The sequence below is a fragment of the Papio anubis genome, chromosome 1 (genome assembly GCF_008728515.1).
Source record: "Papio anubis isolate 15944 chromosome 1, Panubis1.0, whole genome shotgun sequence".
NCBI lineage: Eukaryota > Metazoa > Chordata > Mammalia > Primates > Cercopithecidae > Papio > Papio anubis.
The window spans coordinates 126,198,819-126,217,936 of NC_044976.1; the positions used below are offsets into that span (position 1 = coordinate 126,198,819).

The window sequence follows — 19,118 nt, forward strand, 5'->3', positions numbered from 1 at the left end:
CATCCATAGATGGACTAGATTAATTTATCTAGTAAAATACTACCCAGTAACAGCTGAACAAATTTAGAAATTAACAGTTGACAATCATATTAACCAAAAAATTCACAAACAGCTTCTGAATCTGACATATCCATAGAATGAACAAAATTTGTTATATACATACACTGGAATATCATTCAGCCTTAAAAACAAAAGCAACTCTGACATACTCCAAAATGGACAAACCTTGAGGACATTATGCTAAGGGAAATAAGGCAGTTACCTAAGGACAAATATTGTATGACTCTACTTATATGAGGTAATTTCAGTAGTCAAATTCAGAGACAGAAAGTAGAATACCAGTTTCACTAGGGGCCACAGGAGGGGGAATGAAGAGTTAATAGAGTGTCAGCTGGAAAATATCAAAAAGATCCGGAGCTGGTGGGTGGGGATGGTTGCACAAAAAGTGCATCTACCTAATGCCACAAAATTATATACTTACAAATGGTTAAAATGGAAAAGTTCACGTTATATGCAGCCTACCACAGTTTATATATATGCATATACATACATAAACACACATTTTTTTAAAACTATATATATAATTGTTATACATTATAAATATAACAGGTAATACTGGTGTAAAAGTAACCAGTTTTTGCATTGTTGAAATTTGCCACTTGATATTGGAACACGTTCTTAAATGGAGTTATGTTATATATCATTTTAATGCACATTTCTCACTTTATTTTTTTTGCTAATGACTTATTACTTGCTCTTTATTTTGTATTTATTTTAGACTATGGAAATGTTAGACTAAAAGCAAATTTAAGTGATTTTCTTATTTGAGTTTAAAATGGGCCATAAAGCAGCAGAGACAACTTGCAACATCAACAACACTTTTGGCTCAGGAACTGCTAACGAATGTACAGTACAGCCGTGGTTCAGTAAGTTTTGCAAAGGAGATGAGAGCCTTGAAGATAAGCAGCACAGTGGCTGGCTGTCAGAAACTGACAACAACTGAGAGCAATCATCAAAGCTCATCCTTTTAAAACTACACGAGAAGTTGCCGAGGAACTCATCTTCAACCATTCTAAGGTCATTTGGCATTTTACACACCAACAAGGAAAAATTTCTCAAGATTGTGATGTGCGACAAAAAGTGGATTTTATATGACAACTGGCAACAACCAGATCAGTGGTTGGACCCAGAAGAAGCTCCAAAGCACTTTTCAAAGCCAAACTTGCACCAAAAAAGATCATGGTCACTGTTTGGCGATCTGCTGCCAGTCTGATCCACTACACCTTTCTGAATCCCAGCGAAACCATTCATCTGAGATGTATGCTCAGCAAATTGATGAGATGTACCAAAAACTGCAACACCTGCCACCAGCACTGATCAACAAAAAGAGCCCAATTCTTCTCCAGGACAACGCCTGACTGCACGTCACACAATCAGTGCTTCAAAAGTTGAACGAATTGGACTACTAAGTTTTGCCTCAACTGCCATATTCAACTGACCTCTTGTCAACCAACTACCACTTCTTCAAGCACCTCAACAACTTTTTGCAGGGAAACCGCTTCCACAACCAGCAGGATACATAAAATGCTTCCCAAGAGTTTGTTGAATCCAGAAGCACAGATTTTTATGCTACAGGATTAAACAAACTGATTCTTGTTGGCACAAATGTTTATTGTAATGGTTCCTATTTTGATTAATAAAGATGTGTTTGAGCCTAGTTATAATGATTTAAAATTCATGGTCAATGGCTGGAAACAGGGACTCACTCCTATAATCCCAGCACTTTGGAAGGCTGAGGCAGGCGAATCACCTGAGGTCAGGAGTTCGAGACCAGCCTGCCAACATGTTGAAACCCCATCTCTACTAAAAATACAAAAATTAGCCAGGTATGGTGGCAAGCACTTGTAATCCCAGCTACTCAGGAGGCTGAGGCAGAACTGCCTTAACCCAGGAGATGGAAGCTGCAGTGAGCCGAGATCAAGTCACTGCACTCCACTCCAGCCTGGGTGACAAAAGGAGACTCTATCTTTAAAAAAAAAAAAAATTCGTAGTCCAAAACTGCAGTTACTTTTGCACCAACCTATATATATATATATACACACACACACACACATATATATCAATATAACTCGGACATTAGCCTACATACTATACTAGCATGGATTATGGACAGAAAACTTCATCCTTTGAGGTAGCCTGATGGCACTTTATCATCATCCTTTGCTCTTGTTTCTTACACTGCCTTCTATCGTTCTGTTTTCCTCTTCTTTTATTGTCTTCCTGCTACAGTACCAGTGATTACTACTTTCAGTTTACTAGTTAAGCTCTACTGGTAAGGACCACTAAAGAGGTTGCTTCACCCCATTCAAAATACTGTATGTAATCTATTCAGTAATGGCCACTGGGAGTTTATAATTTTAAAAATATGAAAAAAATTATATATAATATTTTAGTAGACAAAAAACACTATTTTCAGTAGCTAACTCACTGAACAGAAAATAACCCACTCTCATTTCACAGTAAGTAAACATAGTGTTTCCCAAATCTGCTGGAACGTAAGAAATACCTGAGGCATATATTAAAATACTGAATTATCTCTGTTGGCAGATGACACAGTTTTATATGTAGAAAACCCTAAAGCATCAACAAATTGTTCAAGCTAATAAATGAATTCAGCAAAGTTGCAGGATACAAAACCCACATGCCAAAATCAGTTGTGGCCAACACAGTGGCTCACACTTGTAATCCCAACACTTTGGGAGGCCAAGGAAGGAGGATCACTTGAGGTCAGAAGTTCAAGACCAGCTTGGGCAAAATAGCAAGACCCCATCTCTACAAAGATAATTTTTTTTTTAATTTATTAAAATAAATAAAAGAGAGGCCGGGAGCAGTGGCTCACGCCTGTAATCCCAGCACTTTGGGAGGCTGAGGCGGGCGGATCACAAGGTCAGGAGATCGAGACCACGGTGAAACCCCATCTCTACTAAAAATACAAAAAATTAGCCGGGGGCGGTGGCGGGCGCCTGTAGTCCCAGCTACTCAGGAGGCTGAGGCAGGAGAATGGCGTGAACCCGGGAGGTGGAGCTTGCAGTGAGCCGAGATCGCGCCACTGCACTCCAGCCTGGGCAATAGAGCGAGACTCCATCTCAAAAAATAAATAAATAAATAAATAAAAATAAATAAATAAATAAATAAAAGAAGGCTAAGGCAGGAAGATTGCTTGAGTCCAGGAGTTCGCGGATACAATGAGCTATGCCACTGCCCCTCCAACATGGGCAGCAGAGCAAGACTGTCTCTAAAAAAAAAAAAAAAATTAAAAATAGTAATTTAAAAAATTAGTTGCATTTCTATATATTTACAATGAGTAATCTGAAAAGTAAATTTAAAACACTGCTGGTTGCAATAGCATCAAAAAATAAAATACACAGGAATAAATTTAAGGAGCTGAAAGGCTTGAACATTACAAATTTTATAAAATATTGCTGAAAGAAATTAAGGAAATCTTAAACAAAAGACATCTCACATTCCTGGATTTCAAGACTTCATATTAAGATGACAACACTACCTAAAGTGATCTGCAGATTCAATGTAATTTCTATCAAAATCCCAACACTGTTGTTTAAAGAAACAGAAAACCCCATCCTAAAATCCGTATGGAATCTCAAGGAACCCCAAATAGCCAAAACAATGTTGAAAAGAACAAAGTTGGAAGACTCACACTTTCTGACTTCAACTTACTACAGGCCAGCCATGGTGGCTCATGCCTATAATCCCATCACTTTGGAAGGCCAACGCAGGAGGATCACTTGAGCCCAGGAGTTTGAGGCTGCAGTGAGTAGCCTATCCTGGATGACAGAGCAAGACCCTGTCTCTTTAAAAACAAACAGGAAGGGCATGGTGGCTCACACCTGTAATCCCAGCATTATGGGAGGCCGAGGCAGGCAGACTGTTTGAGCTCAGGAGTTTGAGACCAGTCTGGCCAACATGCTGAAACTCTGTCTGTACTAAAAATACAAAAATTAGCCGGGCATGGTAGCGGGCACCTGTAATCTCAGCTACTCGGGAGGCTGAGGCAGGAGGCAGGAGAATCACTTGAACCCAGGAGGCAGAGGCTGTGGTCTCAAGCCGAGATCATGCCACTATACTCCAGCCTGGGCGACAGAGTAAGACTCCATCTAAAACGAACAAATAAAGAACTTACTACAAAGCTACAGTAATGAAAACAGTGTGGTACTTGCAGAAAGACAGACATATGGACCAATGGAATGTAAAGGAAAAGAGTCCTGAAATAAACTCTCACATATATGGCCAATAATTTCTTTAACAAAGGTGTCAAAACCATTCAATGAAGAAAAGATACTCTCTTCAAGAAATGATGCTGAGAAAACTGAATATCACGTAAAGGAATGAAGCTGGACCCTTACTTTAAACCATATACAACAAAACTTAAACTCAAAATGGGTCACAGATCTAAACATAAGAGCTAAAACGATAAAACTCTTAGGAAAACATAAGGGGAAGACTTTCACAACACTGGATTTGGCAATGATTTCTAGGATATGACACTAAAAACACAGGCAATAAAGGAAAAAATAAATTGGACCCATTTTCACCAAAATTGAAAACTTTTTTTTGCATCAGAGGACACAAAAGGAAATGAAAAGACTATCCACAGAATGAAAGAAAATATTTTTAAAATCCTATATACAGATTATATAAAGAACCTGGACAATTGAACAACAAAACACAATTCAAAAGTAGTCAAATAATTTGAACAAACATTTCTTCAAAGAAGATACAAAAATGGCCAATAAGCACATGAAAACCTGTTCAACATCATTAGTCATTAAATAAATGCAAGTTGGGCATGGTGGCTCACACCTGTAACCCCAGCATTTTGGGAGGCCGAGGTGGGCGGATCACGAGGTCAGGAGATTGAGATCATCCTGGCTAACACGGTGAAACCCCTTCTCTACTAAAACTACAAAAAAAAATAGCCGGGTGTGGTGGTGGGCGCCTGTAGTCCCAGCTACTCGGAAGGCTAAGGCAGAAGAATGGCATGAACCCAGGAGGCGGAGCTTGCAGTGAGCAGAGATTGCACCACTGCACTCCTGCCTGGAGGACAGAGCGAGACTCTCTCTCAAAAAAAAAAAAAAAAAAAAAAAAAGAAAATGCTAATTAAAAACCACAATGTGCTGCGGCTTGAGAACAGGGCGGGGGTGGGGTGGGGGGGAGGAAGGAAAGAGAGGGAAGGGAAGGAAGATAAGGAAAGGAAGGAAAGGAAGGAAGGGGAGGGAAGCGGGGGACAAGCAGGGAGAGGTAGAGGGGAAGGGAGAGGAAGGAAGGGAGGGATGGAGGGAGGGAGTGAATAAAAATTAAGAAAACCTTATGAAGACTCAGAGAAATAAAAAACTCATGCATTGCTGATGGGATATGAAACAGTATAGCCACTGGAAAAGTGTACAGTTCCTGAAAGAGCTAAATAAATAATTACCATATGACCCAGTAATTCTATTCCCAGGTAAATACACGAAAATACAAAGCAGGAACTTGAACAGATAACTGTATGGCAACATTCACTGTAGCATTATCCACAATAGCCAAAGAGTGGATGTGAACCAAGATTCCATCAAGAGATGAATGGATAAAAAATAAAGTGGTGGCCGGGTGTGGTGGTTCACGCCTGTCATCCCAGCACTTTGGGAAGCAGAGGTGGGCGGATCACCTGAGGACAGGAGTTTGAGACCAGCCTGACCAACATGAAAAAATCCCATCTCTACTAAAAAACACAAAAGTCAGCCGGGGACGGTGGCACACACCTGTAATCCCAGCTACTCAAGAGGCTGAGGCAGGAGAATTGCTTGAACCCTGGACGCAGAGGTTGCCGTGAGCCGAGATCACGCCATTGCACTCCAGCCTGGGCAACAAGAGCGAACCTCCACCTCAAAACATAAATAAATAAATAAATAAATAAATAAATAAAAATAAAGTGGTATATCCACACAATGGATTATTCTGCCATGAAAAGGAATAAAGTTTTGGCACATGCTACAACATGGTTGCACCTTGAGGACATTCTGGTAAATGAAATAAGCCAGATACAAAATAACAAATATTGTATGATTACACCTATATGAGTTAGCTAGAATAGGCAAATTTACAGTTACAGTTGCTAAAAGTACATTAGAATTTTTTTGGGGGTGAGTTGGAGTTTTGCTCTTGTTGCCCAGGCTGGAGGGCAGTGGCACAACCTAAGCTCACTGCAACCTCTGCCTCCTAGATTTGAGCGATTCTCCTGCCTCAGCCTCCCGAGGGCTGGGATTACAGGCTTCTGCCATCATGGCCAGCTAATTTTTTGTATTTTTAGTAGAGACGAGTTTTCATCATGTTGGCCAGGCTGGTCTCAAACTCCTGACCTCAGGTGATCCACCTGCCTCAGCCTCCCAAAGTGCTGGGATTACAGGCGTTAGCCACCATGCCCGGCAAGTACATTAGATATTACCAGTCACTGTAGACAGAAGAAATGGAAGATATTGTTTAATGGTTACGGAGTTTTAATTTGGGATAATGAAAAAGGTTTAGAAATAAATGATTTTGGCTGGGCGCAGTGGCTCACACCTGTAATCCCAGTACTTTGGGAGGCTGAGGTGGGTGGATCACCTGAGGTCAGGAGTTCGAGACCAGCCTGGCCAACATGGTGAAACCTCGTCTCTACAAAAAATACAAAAATTAGCTGGGTGCGGTGGTGGGCACCTGTAAGCCCAGTTACTCAGGAGGCTGAGGCAGGAGAATCGCTTGAACCCAGGAGGTGGAGGTTGTGGCGTGCCGAAATCGCACCACTGCACTCCAGTCTGGGCAACAGAGTGAGACTCTATCTCGAAAAAAAAAAGAGAAAGAAAGAAATGATTTTACATAAATTTTTAAAAGCGAATAAGGAAATACCCTAAAAATCACTGAATTTAAATGGCTGAACTGTACGGTATGTGAATCATACCTCAATAAAGATTTCTCTTTTTTTGGTCAGACACAGTGGCTTACACCTGTAATTCCAGCACTTTGGAGTTTTGCCTTTAAAAATTGCATAAACAGGCCGCGCGTGGGGGCTGACGCCTGTAATCCCAGCACTTTGGGAGGCCAAGGTGGACGGATCACCTGAGGTCAGGAGTTTGAGACCAGCCTGGCCAACATGGTGAAACTCCATCTCTACTAAAAACACAAAATTAGCCAGGTGTGGTGGTGGGCACCTGTAATCCCAGGTACTTGGGAGGCTGAGGCAGGAGAACTGCTTGAACCCAGAAGGCAGAGATTGCTGTGAGCCGAGATCACACCATTGCACTCCAGCCTGGGCGACAAGAGCAAAACTTAATCTCAAAAAATTAATAAATAAATAAAATTTTAAAATAGTTTTAGAAGTACAAATACGTATATGGTTATGCTATTAACTTACATCTTTGACAAGCCTCAGGGCTTATTTTAAGGCTCACAAACACAAACTATCTGGAAATAACATAGAAAGATTAAAATCAAACTCCCGGAAACACATATATGATAAAAATTAACAGGGAAATGAAAATATTGTCAATAACCATATATTGTTAGGAATTCTACTTACTCGTTTTGAAGGACAGTGTTCATTCTTTTCATCCGTCATCTTTCCGCTTTTAAGTGCTTTCCTTGGGTGCTTGATAGTTGTTTTTATGGCAGGTCGACATACATAGTTCTCCAAGTTCTTTGGAGGTTTTTTAGTTCTCTTAGCCTGGAGGCCAATTTTCAATTTTAAATTTCCCTCTGAAAAGTTTGTTTCTTTCACTGAAAACTGTTGCTGTGCATCAGTCAAACCATCATCTTTCCCAGCTTCAATGTTTCTTTCTCGATTCCGTTTGCGAAGGTCCTCTTCCTCCTTTGTGTTTTTTTCTAGCTCTACTTCTCTCTTACTGACCAATGTGCCAGTACTGATGGCAGAAGGACTCTTTCTTGTAAAACCTTCGGAATCAGAACCCAATCCTAACATAGCAGTATTTCTAGGGTCCATCACAAGCGTATGTTATTGCCAAGGAATCTTATGAAAATTTTACAGAACTGTGTTCCATAAAAAACAGGGATCTCCAAAACTTGAAACCAGCATCATTCTCTGCAGAACAGACCATAACAAAAATTTATCAGAAAAGAGGCAACTGTTGATTAATATAAGTAATGGGTATAGGGCAAGACAACAAGGAGGTCAACAACTACCCAAAAAAAAAAAAAAAAAAAAATCAGTTAAATAAAAATGTTAATTCAAAGTAGATTTAAATCTATTTAGTTATAAATACATTTAAAATTCAGAATAAGTTTATCATTCTACAGATATCATAAACAAGCTATAGTGGTATGGTGCAAATGCAAATTTAAGAATCACCAAGAAGCTTCTGCAACTTACAGTCAAGCAAACATTGCCTAAAATAAAATAACTTCATATATTTTCACACTCAAAAGTTTTAAAAGAATATATTCCCTACACTTCTGCTGAAGTACACTTTTGTTTCCTACAGTTTTATTGAAGGTAAAAAAAATCATTTTTTTTTGATACTCCATTGACTATGATGTGATTATTACATTGTATGCCTGCATCAACATATCTCATTCACCCCATAAATATTTAAACATGCTATGTACCTATAAAAATTCTCTTTTTAAATTATCTCTTAGGCTGGTTTCAGTATTCCAAACTTTTAGAAGAGATTATCAGGCTTTTTGAGGTTAGGACTTTCTGATGCAGGAACTTATGCAGAAATTATCTTTGTTGCTAGCATACAATTCAACTCTGAATTCATTCACCTGTCCATTCAAAAAATATTTCCAAACACCTATCACATGTCAGGCATCGTGCTACACCCTGAAAATACAGTATTTAACAAATTGAACCCAGTTCCTAAATTTTAAGGTTTATACTCTAGAGAGAAGAGCAAACACTAAGCAAACATTTATACAAATAATCACTTTTGTTATAAGAACTTTAAAAATCAGAAATTTATTTTTACAAGTTTTCCTTATAGCAAATACTCAGTAGGCATGTGTCAATTTCCCAAATATACAAAACGTTTTAAAACTAGCGTGCCAATTTATTATTTTACAATAGGTGATACACCTAATCTGAGAATCTCCACAAGGCACCCCCATTTTAAATATAAAGATCCTCAGGAAACCAGATTACCATATAATCATTAGGGAGACTAGTGAATTTTTTCTTATTTTTTTTTGAGACGGAGTCTCACTCTGTCACCCAGGCTGTAGTGCAGTGGCGTGATCTCGGCTCACTGCAACCTGCATCTCCTGAGTTCAAGAGATTCTCCTGCCTCAGCTTCCCGAGTATCTGACATTACAGGTACAAGCCACCACATCCACCCAGCTAATTTTTGTATTTTTAGTATAGACAGGGTTTTGCCATGTTGGCCAGGCTGGTCTTGAACGCCTGACCTCAGGTGATCTGCCTGCCTTGGCCTCCCAAAGTGCTGGGATTACAGGTGTGAGCCACCATGCCCAGCCAGAGACTAGTGAATATATTAATAAAACCAAAACAAAACAAGTCAGTATTCTTGAAGACTGACAGACTAGTCTTCACGTCAAACATATGTCTGACTCAAGATCTAGAACTAGTATCTGGAAAACGGAGAACATCTTATCCCTTAGAAAGTTCCATTTGTGAACTAGAATATTTTACACCATGTGCCCTGAGACTTTTCATTCTAACAAGACAGTAAGATTCTTGGCCGGGCATGGTGGCTCACACCTATAATCCCGGTACTTTCAGGGGCTGAGGCGGGTGGACTCTTTGAGCCCAGGAGTTTGAGACCAGACTGGTATGGCAAAACCCTGTCTCTAAAAAAGCACAAAAATTAGCAGGCTGTGGTGGCACACACCTGTAGTCCCAGCTACTCAGGAGACTGAGGTGGGAGGATCACTTGAGCCTTGAAGGTTGAGACTGCAGTGAGCTGTGATCAAGCCACAGCACTCCAACCTGGGCAACAGGGCAAGACCCTGTCTCAAGGGAAAAAGTAAATAAATAGTTGTCTTATGACTTCTACAAGGAGTATAAGTGAAATACCTCGCCCAATGACTGGCACATAGTGAGGGCTCAATAAAAGGTATCGGCCGGGTATGGTGTCTAATGCCTGTAATCCCAGGACTTTGGGGGCCCGAGGCAGGTGGATCACTTGAGGTCATGACTTCAAGACTAGCCTGGGCAACATGTCGAAACCCATCTCTACTAAAAATACAAAAATCAGGTGAGTGTGGTGGCAGGTGCCTATAATTCCAGCTACTCAGGAGGCTGAGCCATGAGAATCACTTGAAACTGGGAGGCAGAGGTTGCAGTGAGCCAGGATCATGCCATTGCATTCCAGGCAGGGTGACAGAACAAAAAAAAAAAAAAAAAAAAAAGGTACCAATAATTTAGTAGGAGGAGCAGCAGCAGCAGTGTTTATAAGTACTCATCAAATATTAGCCGACTGGGTAACTCCTTAGCTTGTTATTGCTCCATTCAACCATATAAACAGCTGGAAAACTAATCTTCCAATCATTTCACTCTCATGATTCTTGTCTACCATTTCATATAAACATTTCACAGTGGCATTCAAGGCTTTTAATAATCTCACTCTCCTCCAACTATTCAAACTTGTTTATCTTTACTTCCCAACACACACCCACTATCATTTAGTCAATTCAGTTTTCTTTACTGTCCCTAACAAATCATGTTCATTTCTACTTATGTGTCATATAAACATACAGACTCTCCCTTTAAACGTACAAAGTAGGCCGGGTGCGGTGGCTCACGCCTGTAATTCCAGCACTTTGGGAGGCCGAGGTGGGCGGATCACGAGGTCAGGAGATCAAGACCATCCTGGCTAACACAGTGAAACCCCATCTCTAAAAAAAAAAAAATACAAAAGTTAGCCGGGCGTGGTGGCAGTTGCCTGTAGTCCCAGCTACTTGGGAGGCTGAGGCAGGAGAATGGCGTGAACCCAGGAGGCAGAGCTTGCTGTGAGCCAAGATCACACCATTGCACTCTAGCCTGGGCAACAGAGCAAGACTCCGTCTCAAAAAAAAAAAAAAAAAGTACAAAGTTAGCTGTGCACAGTGGCTTGCCCCTACAATCCCAGCACTTTGGGAGACTAAAGTGGGAGGATCACTTTAGCCCAGGAGTTCAAAGCCAGCATGGACAACATAGTGTAGAGACTCGTCTCTACAAAAAAAATAAAAAATTAGCCAGATGTGTGGTGTCATGTGCCTATAGTCCCAGCTACTTAAGAGGCTGAGGTGGGAAGATGGCTTGAACCCAGGAAGTTGAGGTTACACTGAGCTGTGATTGCATCACTACACTCTAGCTTGGGCAACAGAGCAAGACCCTATCTCAAAAAAATAAATACATAATTAGGGAAGGGAGAAAAAATAAATAATAAAATGCTGTGTATAAAAAGTAATTAAAATAACCCAAATGTTTTTTAAAAATAAAATTTTTAAAAATTTTATTTAATAAATTTATTTATAAAAATAAATTTTTAAAAAATAAATAATAAATAATGTTAAAAGTTCAAATCCTGGCTGGGCATGGTGGCTCACACCTGTATTACTGGTACTTTGGAAGGATAAGGCAGGAGGATCACTCGAACTTTAGAGTTTGAGACCAGTCTAACACACACAGCAAGACCCTCTCTCTACAAAAAATAAAAAATTAGCCCAGCATGGTGGTGTACACCTATAGTCCCAGCTACTCAGGAGGATGAGGCAAGAAGATGGCTGGATCCTAAGAGATCGAGGCTGCAGTGAGCCATGTTCATGCCACTGGACTCCAGCCTGGGCAACAGAGCAAGACCCTCTCTCGAAAAGTAAATTTAAAAAAAAAACTCTATAAAAAAAAAATAAAAAGTACAAAGTCCTTTCTTCTCCATGATGGGCTCACAATCCTGAAGTCCAAAAAACCCTGAAATTCAAGTTTTTTCAAAACCTAGTGATAAAACTTGACATGGATCTATTTTAGTCTCAATTACCATAATTTCCATGAATAATGATAAGTTACAATGAAGAAGTATTAACGGGCTTTAGTGAGTAAGGGATGCTACTACTCCCAAACAACACAGTGCCAGTTCACCCAATCTACATTTCTAAAAGTCAAAAAAAAAAAAAAAAAAAGAAAAAGAAGAAAAAAGAAAAACATGTGTAACACTTGCAGGGAATTTTTTTAAAAAGAAAAAAAAACTTACAGCACCAACATTTTGGATAATGGATTCTAGACCTATGTTCTCAGACCTATATTTAAGCTTGCACTGACCTGATCCATCCCTGAATATTTATGATCCATATAAGATCACAATTAGGGCAATTAACATTTTTTCTTGTTCTATATTTGTCAGCTATACCCCCTCAACAGATTAAGTCCTCCCACCCTCCATCCCACCCCCTCAGATACCAAAATCTGAGGATGCTCAAGTCACTTATATAAAATGGTGTGGTATTTGCATATAGCCTATACACATTCTCCGGTATACTTGAAACCATCTCTGGATTACTTATAATACCTAATATAATGTAAATGATATATAAAGTTATTACACTGTATTTTTAAATTTTGTATTATTTTTTATTATTATATTGTTATTTTAAATTTTTTTCTAATATTTTTCATCCGCAGTTGGTTGAATCCGCAGGTGCGGAATCACGGATAGGGAAGACCAACTGTATAATTAAAATATAAGCTTCATGAGGGTAGGAACCTCTTCTGGCTTGCTCACCACTGTATCCCCAGCACCTGAAACAATGAATAGCACAAATTTTAGTACCCAATAAATAGGTGAATAAATCAATGAGTGAGTTTTAAGGTCCCTGTAGCTTCTAATACAATGATTGGCATGTAGCAGATATCTCTTTTCCCTGTTTTACGTAACTTTACCTTGTGTTACAATGAGAAAACTATACACACGTTTTTTCTTAGTATGCTGATTATATTATATATAGGTGGTTTTCTGTAAATTTACTAAAATATCCTAATTTCAGCACTAACATACTTCCAAATCATATTTTATACATCTTGTCTCTGTACCATCAAAGCTAGTCTAAGAAAAACAGTAACACTCAATGATCTCACTTTATATTCCTGACCACTAACTTTGAGTAAGCCCTTGGTGCTGCCAACACTTCCCCTTCCCTAATCCATTCACTCTACCACTCTCCTAGAAAACTATTTCATCCAAGGCCGGGCGCGGTGGCTCACGCCTGTAATCCCAGCACTTTGGGAGGCCGAGGCGGGCTGATTCAAGGTCAGGGAGATCGACCACGGTGAAACCCCGCTCTAACAAAATACAAAATTAGCCGGGCGCCGGGTTGTGGGCTTCGTAGTCCCAGCTAATCGGGAGGCTGAGGCAGGAGAATGGCGCGGACCTCGAGGCGGAGCTTGTGAGCCGAGATCGCTACCACTGCACTCCAGCCTGGGCGGCTGTGAGCGCAGACCTGTCTCAAAAAGCAAAACGCACACCCCATCTCCCCTTTCTTCATCCTCATTAACTTTGTCTCCTATCTGATCACAGTAGGTAGCTCTGACAGCAGTAACAAACAGAACAAAACTGCCACAAGTGCCCAACATATATCTACCTACATTCCTGTGTCTGTTCCTATAGATTCTGCCTGTCCTTCCTATCACAATATATAAACGATCCCTCCTTTCAACCTCTTCATTTAGGCAACTATCTCCTCTCTCTCTCACATCATCCATTTCTCACATTTCCTCTGAATAATGCCAATAAGCCTGAAAACAAAAACATACTATAATATCTCTCATGGAAGAAAATTCCTCTCAGCAGAGCACGATGGCTCGCGCCTGTAATCCCAGCACTTGGGAGGCCAAGGTGGGCAGACCTCACTTGAGGTCAGGTATTTAAGACCAGCCTGGCCAACATGGTGAAACCCCATCTCTACCAAAAATATAAGAAATTAGCCAGGTGTGGTGGCACGTGCCTGTAATCCCAGCTACTCAGGAGGCTGAGGCAGGAGAATCACTTGAACCCGGGAGGCAGAGGTTGCAGTGAGCCAAGATGGTGCCACTGCACTCCAGCCTGGGTGACAGAGCGAGACTCTGTCTCAAAAAAAAAAAGAAAAAAAAAAATTCCTCGATTCCACATCCTCCACTATCTTCCCATTTCTCTGTTCCTCTTCACAACAAACTTGTTAGAATTCTCTATATTGTCTATTCTCCCTGACCTCCAATCCTTGCTTTTTTCTTCTCTTGAACATACTGATCATACTTTCACTGCCACCCCTCCATAGAAACTGCTAGTTAAGGTCACCAATGACTTCCACATTGCTAAGAAGAATGATCAATTCTCAGTCCTCTCATCTTACCTGACCTATCAACAGAATTTGGCACAGCTAAACAGCTCCCTTGCTACTTCAATTGACTTATGCGATATCTTTTTCTTTCTTTTTTTGAGTCAAGGTCTCTCTCTCTCATCCTGGCCAGAGTGCAGGGGCACAATCATAGCTCACCGCAGCCTCAAAATCCTGGGCTCAAGTGATTCTCCTGCCTCAGAACCCAGGGAGCTATTCCAAGTAGCTAGAAATACAGGCATGTGCCACCACGCCCAATTTTTTTTCACTGTTTTAGAGACAGGGTCTCACTAGGTTGCCCAGGCTAGTCTTAAAGTCCTGGCCTCAAGCGATCCTCTGACCTCAGACTCCTGAGTAGCTGGGATGACAGGCATGAGCCACCGTGCCCAGCTCTAGGACTCCTGTCTTGATTGTTCTTCCTCACTGGCTAGTAACTCTGAGTCTCCTTTGCAGGTTCTTTCCTTCCTCCATGACCTTTAAATACTGGAGTGATGCAGGGGGTGCCTGGACCTCTTCCTTTTTCTGTCTACACTCAGTTCCTACATGACCTGATCCAGTCTTACGGCTTTAAAGTTCATCTAACATTGATGATTCATAAATTTCTACCTTCAGATAGAGACTAGTTGAGACCTCTTTCTGGAACTTCAGATTCACATATCTAAATGCTTACTTGACACACTGACCTGACCATGTAATAGATAGGCACTTAACATGTTTAAAATCAATTCATCTTTGCCCACTGCCCCAAATCTATTCTTCCTACAGGTTTCATTTCAATATATGGTAATTCCAACCAGAAATATTTAGGCCAAAAATCTCTACCCATTCTTAATTGCTTTTTCTCTCAAACCCCTCATGTCCATTTGGTCAGCTAAGGGTGTCAGCTTTACCTTCAAAATGTATGCAGAATCTAACCAGTTCTCATTACTTTGACAGCTATCAGATCCAAGTGATGATAAATATATGAATGGATTATTGCAATATGCATTTTTTTTTAAAGAAAGAGGTTTATTTAAAAGAATTGCTCACACGATTATGGAAGCTGGCCAGTCCCAAAATCTGCAGGGTGGGTCAGTGGCAAGCTGGAGACCCAGGAAGACCCAATGTTTTCATTCAAGTCTAAAGGCCATCTGGTGGCAGACTTGCCTCTTACTGAGGAGAGGTCAATCTTTTGTTCTATTAATGCCTTCAGTTGAGTGGATGAAGTTCCTCCCCAACATTATGGAGGGTGATCTGCTTAACTCAAAGTCCATCGATTTATTGATTTTTTAATATATTTAACTTTTATTCTAAGTTCAGGGGTACATGTGCGGTTTGTTACGTAGGTAAACTTGCGTCATGGGGGTTTATTTCATCACTCAGGTATTAAGCCTAGTACCCATTAGTTATTTTTCCTGATCTTCTCCCTCTTTCCACCCTCCACCCTCCAATAAGCCCCTGTGTGTGTTGTTCCCCTGTGTCCATGCGTTGTCATCATTTAGCTCCCATTTATATGTGAGAACATACAGTATTTTTCTGTTCCTGCATTAGTTTGCCAAAGATAATGGCCTCCACTCCATCCACGATCCTGCAAAGTACATGATCTCTTTTTTTTTTTGTGACTCCATAGTATTTCATGATGTATATGTACTACATTTTCTTTATTCAGTCTACCATTGGCGGGCATTTAGGCTGATCCCACGTCTTTGCTATTGTGAACAGTGCTGCAATGAAGATATGTGTGCATGTGTCTTTATGATCTATATTCCTCTGGGTATATACCCAGTAATAGGACTGCTGAGTCAAATGGTATTTCCATTTTTAAGTCTTTGAGGATGACCACACTGTCTTCCACAATGGCTTAACTAATTTACATTCCCACCAACGGTGTATAAGCACTCCTTTTCCTCTGCAACCTTGCCAGCATCTTTTTTTTTTTTTTTTTTACTTTTTAATAGTAGTCATTCTGACTAAAGTGAGATGGTATCTCACTGTGGTTTTGATTTGCATTTCTTGAATGATCAGTGATGTTGAGCTTTTTTTCATGATTGCTGGCTGCATATATGTCTTCTTTTGAGAAGTATCTGTTCATGTCCTTTACTCACTTTTTAATCGGTTTTTCTCGTAGATTTGCTTAAGTTCCTTACAGACGCTGTTATTAGAGCTTTGTCAGATGCACAGCTTGCAAAATGCAACATGCTTCTAACTGGGTCCTTGCTTCAACCCTCATATCTCTTCCAGTCTTCTCAATTCAGCAGCAGGGTGATCCCTTCAAAGCCTGAGTCAGATCATATCACTCCTCTGCTCAAAACCCTTTCGTAGGCTTCCTATCTCCCTAAAAGCAGAAGCCAAAATTTTTTAAATGGTCTAAAGATCCAATTTAATTTGTCCTAAAGTCCTCTCTACCTCTCTTCCATCTCCTACCAGTCTCTTCGCTTAGTTCCAAGAAGGAGGTACAAAAGTTTCCCTTCTGGCAGAGGCTGCAGTGAGCCGAGATCGCGCCACTGCACTCCAGCCTGGGCAACAGAGTGAAACTGTCTCAAAAAAAACAAAAAAAAATTCCCTTCTGTTTCTCAAACACAACAAAAATACTCTTTACCTTGGGACCTTTGCACTTACCATTCTGCTTGATAGAACACCCTTTCCCCAGATAACTGCATATCTTGCTCTTTCACTTCCTTCATATCTTTGCCTAAATGTAATTTTATGGAAGAAACATTTCCTAAAACACCTATCCCCCCACTACCCTCTACTCACACTCAGTATCCTATTTTATTCTCATATTCTTCTTACCACCTGGTGTACAATATATTTGTCTACATCTTTCCATTGAAATTTGAACTCTACCAGGAAATAGACTTATCAGTTTGGTTCACTGCTATATCCCAGCATGTGGAACAGTAGCTGGCATATAGTAGGTGTTCAACAAATACTTGTAGAATTAATTCCCTGACTTATGTGAGTTATATTTTACCAGCTTCAAACTGTCCCCATTCTAGGCCAGGCTCAGTGGCTCATGCCTGTAATCCCAACACTTTGGGAGGCCGAGGTAGGCGGATCACTTGAGGTCAGGAGTTTGAGACCAGCCTGGCCAACATGGTGAAACCCCGTCTCTACTAAAAAAAAAAAAAAAAAAAAATTAGCTGGGCATGGTGGCACGCTCCTGTAATTTCAGTTACTCAGGAGGCTGAGGCAGGAGAATCATTTGAACGCAGGAGGTGGAGGCTGCAGTGAGCTGAGACTGTGTCACTGCACTCCAGCCTGGGTGACAGACCAAGACTCTTTCTCAGGGAGGAAAAAAAAAAAATGAAAAAATCAGCTGGGCATGGTGGTACGTGCCTATCGTCCCAGCTACCCAGGAGGCTGAGGTGGGAGGATCACCTGAGTCTAGGAGGTCGAGGCTGCAGTGAGCCATGATCATAGCACTGTACTACAGCCTGGGCAATCAAATAATAAGCTGTGCATGGTGGGACACACCTGTAGTCCTAGCTACTCCAGAGGCACTCCAGCCTGGCCAACAGAGTGACACTCTGTCTCAATCAATCAATCAATGTTAAAAAATTAGCTGGGTGTGGTAGGACACACCTGTAGGCCTAGCTACTCTGGAGACTGAGATGAGAGGATCACTTGAGCCCAAGTGTTCGAGACTGGAATGAGCTAGAATCGTGCCACTGCGCTCCAGTCTGGGCAATAAAGAGAGACCCCATCTCAAAAAAACAGATGTACCAAAAACCCACAAAATTTTACAGTTTGTAAAAAAAAAAAAAAAAAAAGAATTGCTTTTATATTCATTACCCACAAAGGCATACATTTTAAATTTTCCCCTACAATTTTTGTAATGAACGAATTCCATGTCTTAATATGCATAACTGCAAAATTTATATATATAAATGAAGAATTTCAGCATTCCAAAGAATTCTCTTTTTTTCTTTTGAAATGGAGTCTCACTCTGTCGCCCAGGCTGGAGTGCAGTGGCGTGATCTCGGCTCGCTGCAACCTCCGCCTCCCGGGTTCAAGCAAAGAATTCATTTTTTTTATCTGCACTTAATTCCCTTTCAAAACATTAGAGAAAGGTTTGAGAGAAATATGATTCTCATTTTTAAAATGAAAAAAAAATTTAAAAACTTAATCTAAGTGACACATATTATTACATAAATAGCGGAGCACCAATAAACTGAAAAGAGATTTGAAAACATTGATTTCCCCCCCCTAAAAAAGTATATGAGAAGAGAAAAATATTAGATTTCCCTAACATGATCAAGGAGAAAAACAAACAGTAGGCTTACAGGCATATTTTGAGAATCATTTAGGTAGTAAAACTGGAAAATCATGATTGGCAAACCCCACATACCAAATTTAAGAATTTCTAGTCAAGATAAACCCAAATTCTGAAGATATTTCATAACAGATTGCTTTTTATCTGCTGAATGTAAACTCCTTGAAAAACAGTCCCTACAGCAGCTGCCAGAAGGCTGTTTTTTGAACTTTCAGAGCAATGTTCTTTGTGAATATCGTTCTTTCAGCTTTTGGAAAAATATCTAAACAACCTAGGTTTTCCATCCAGGGGCAAGGATGCCACGTTGTAATACAACTTATTCTGGTTCCTAGTACAATATATTCAACTTAAAATATATTTCCAAGGAAAAACACAGACCTATGATTGCTAGAATCTCTTCACTCAAACGGGCAAATTCAATATTCATCTCACATGCAATTTTGGGATTTATGTTTTCAAATCTCTGGAACAATGTGGAATAGTCTGGTCCAAATTCAAAGGAAAGTAA

At 40.3% G+C, this 19,118-nt stretch overlaps 1 protein-coding gene across 14 annotated transcripts in view; it reads right to left on the reverse strand.

Annotated features, from left to right (window-relative positions):
* ASH1L (ASH1 like histone lysine methyltransferase) overlaps window positions 1-19,118 on the reverse strand; it is a 231,662-nt gene that overhangs the window by 182,262 nt on the left and 30,282 nt on the right. For 7 of the 14 annotated variants that reach the window (XM_017947692.2, XM_031658272.1, XM_031658333.1 and 4 more), the window contains one exon: window positions 7,613-8,131. In XM_017947692.2, the coding sequence (XP_017803181.1) occupies window positions 7,613-8,032 (420 nt within the window). In that variant the 5' untranslated portion in view covers window positions 8,033-8,131. Of the gene's footprint in view, window positions 1-7,612; window positions 8,132-8,655; window positions 9,291-10,084; window positions 10,227-10,786; window positions 10,812-12,767; window positions 12,785-16,439; window positions 17,428-19,118 lie in introns of those variants that run through there. The other 7 variants (XM_031658198.1, XM_031658149.1, XM_031658231.1 and 4 more) reach the window with 6 other exon arrangements.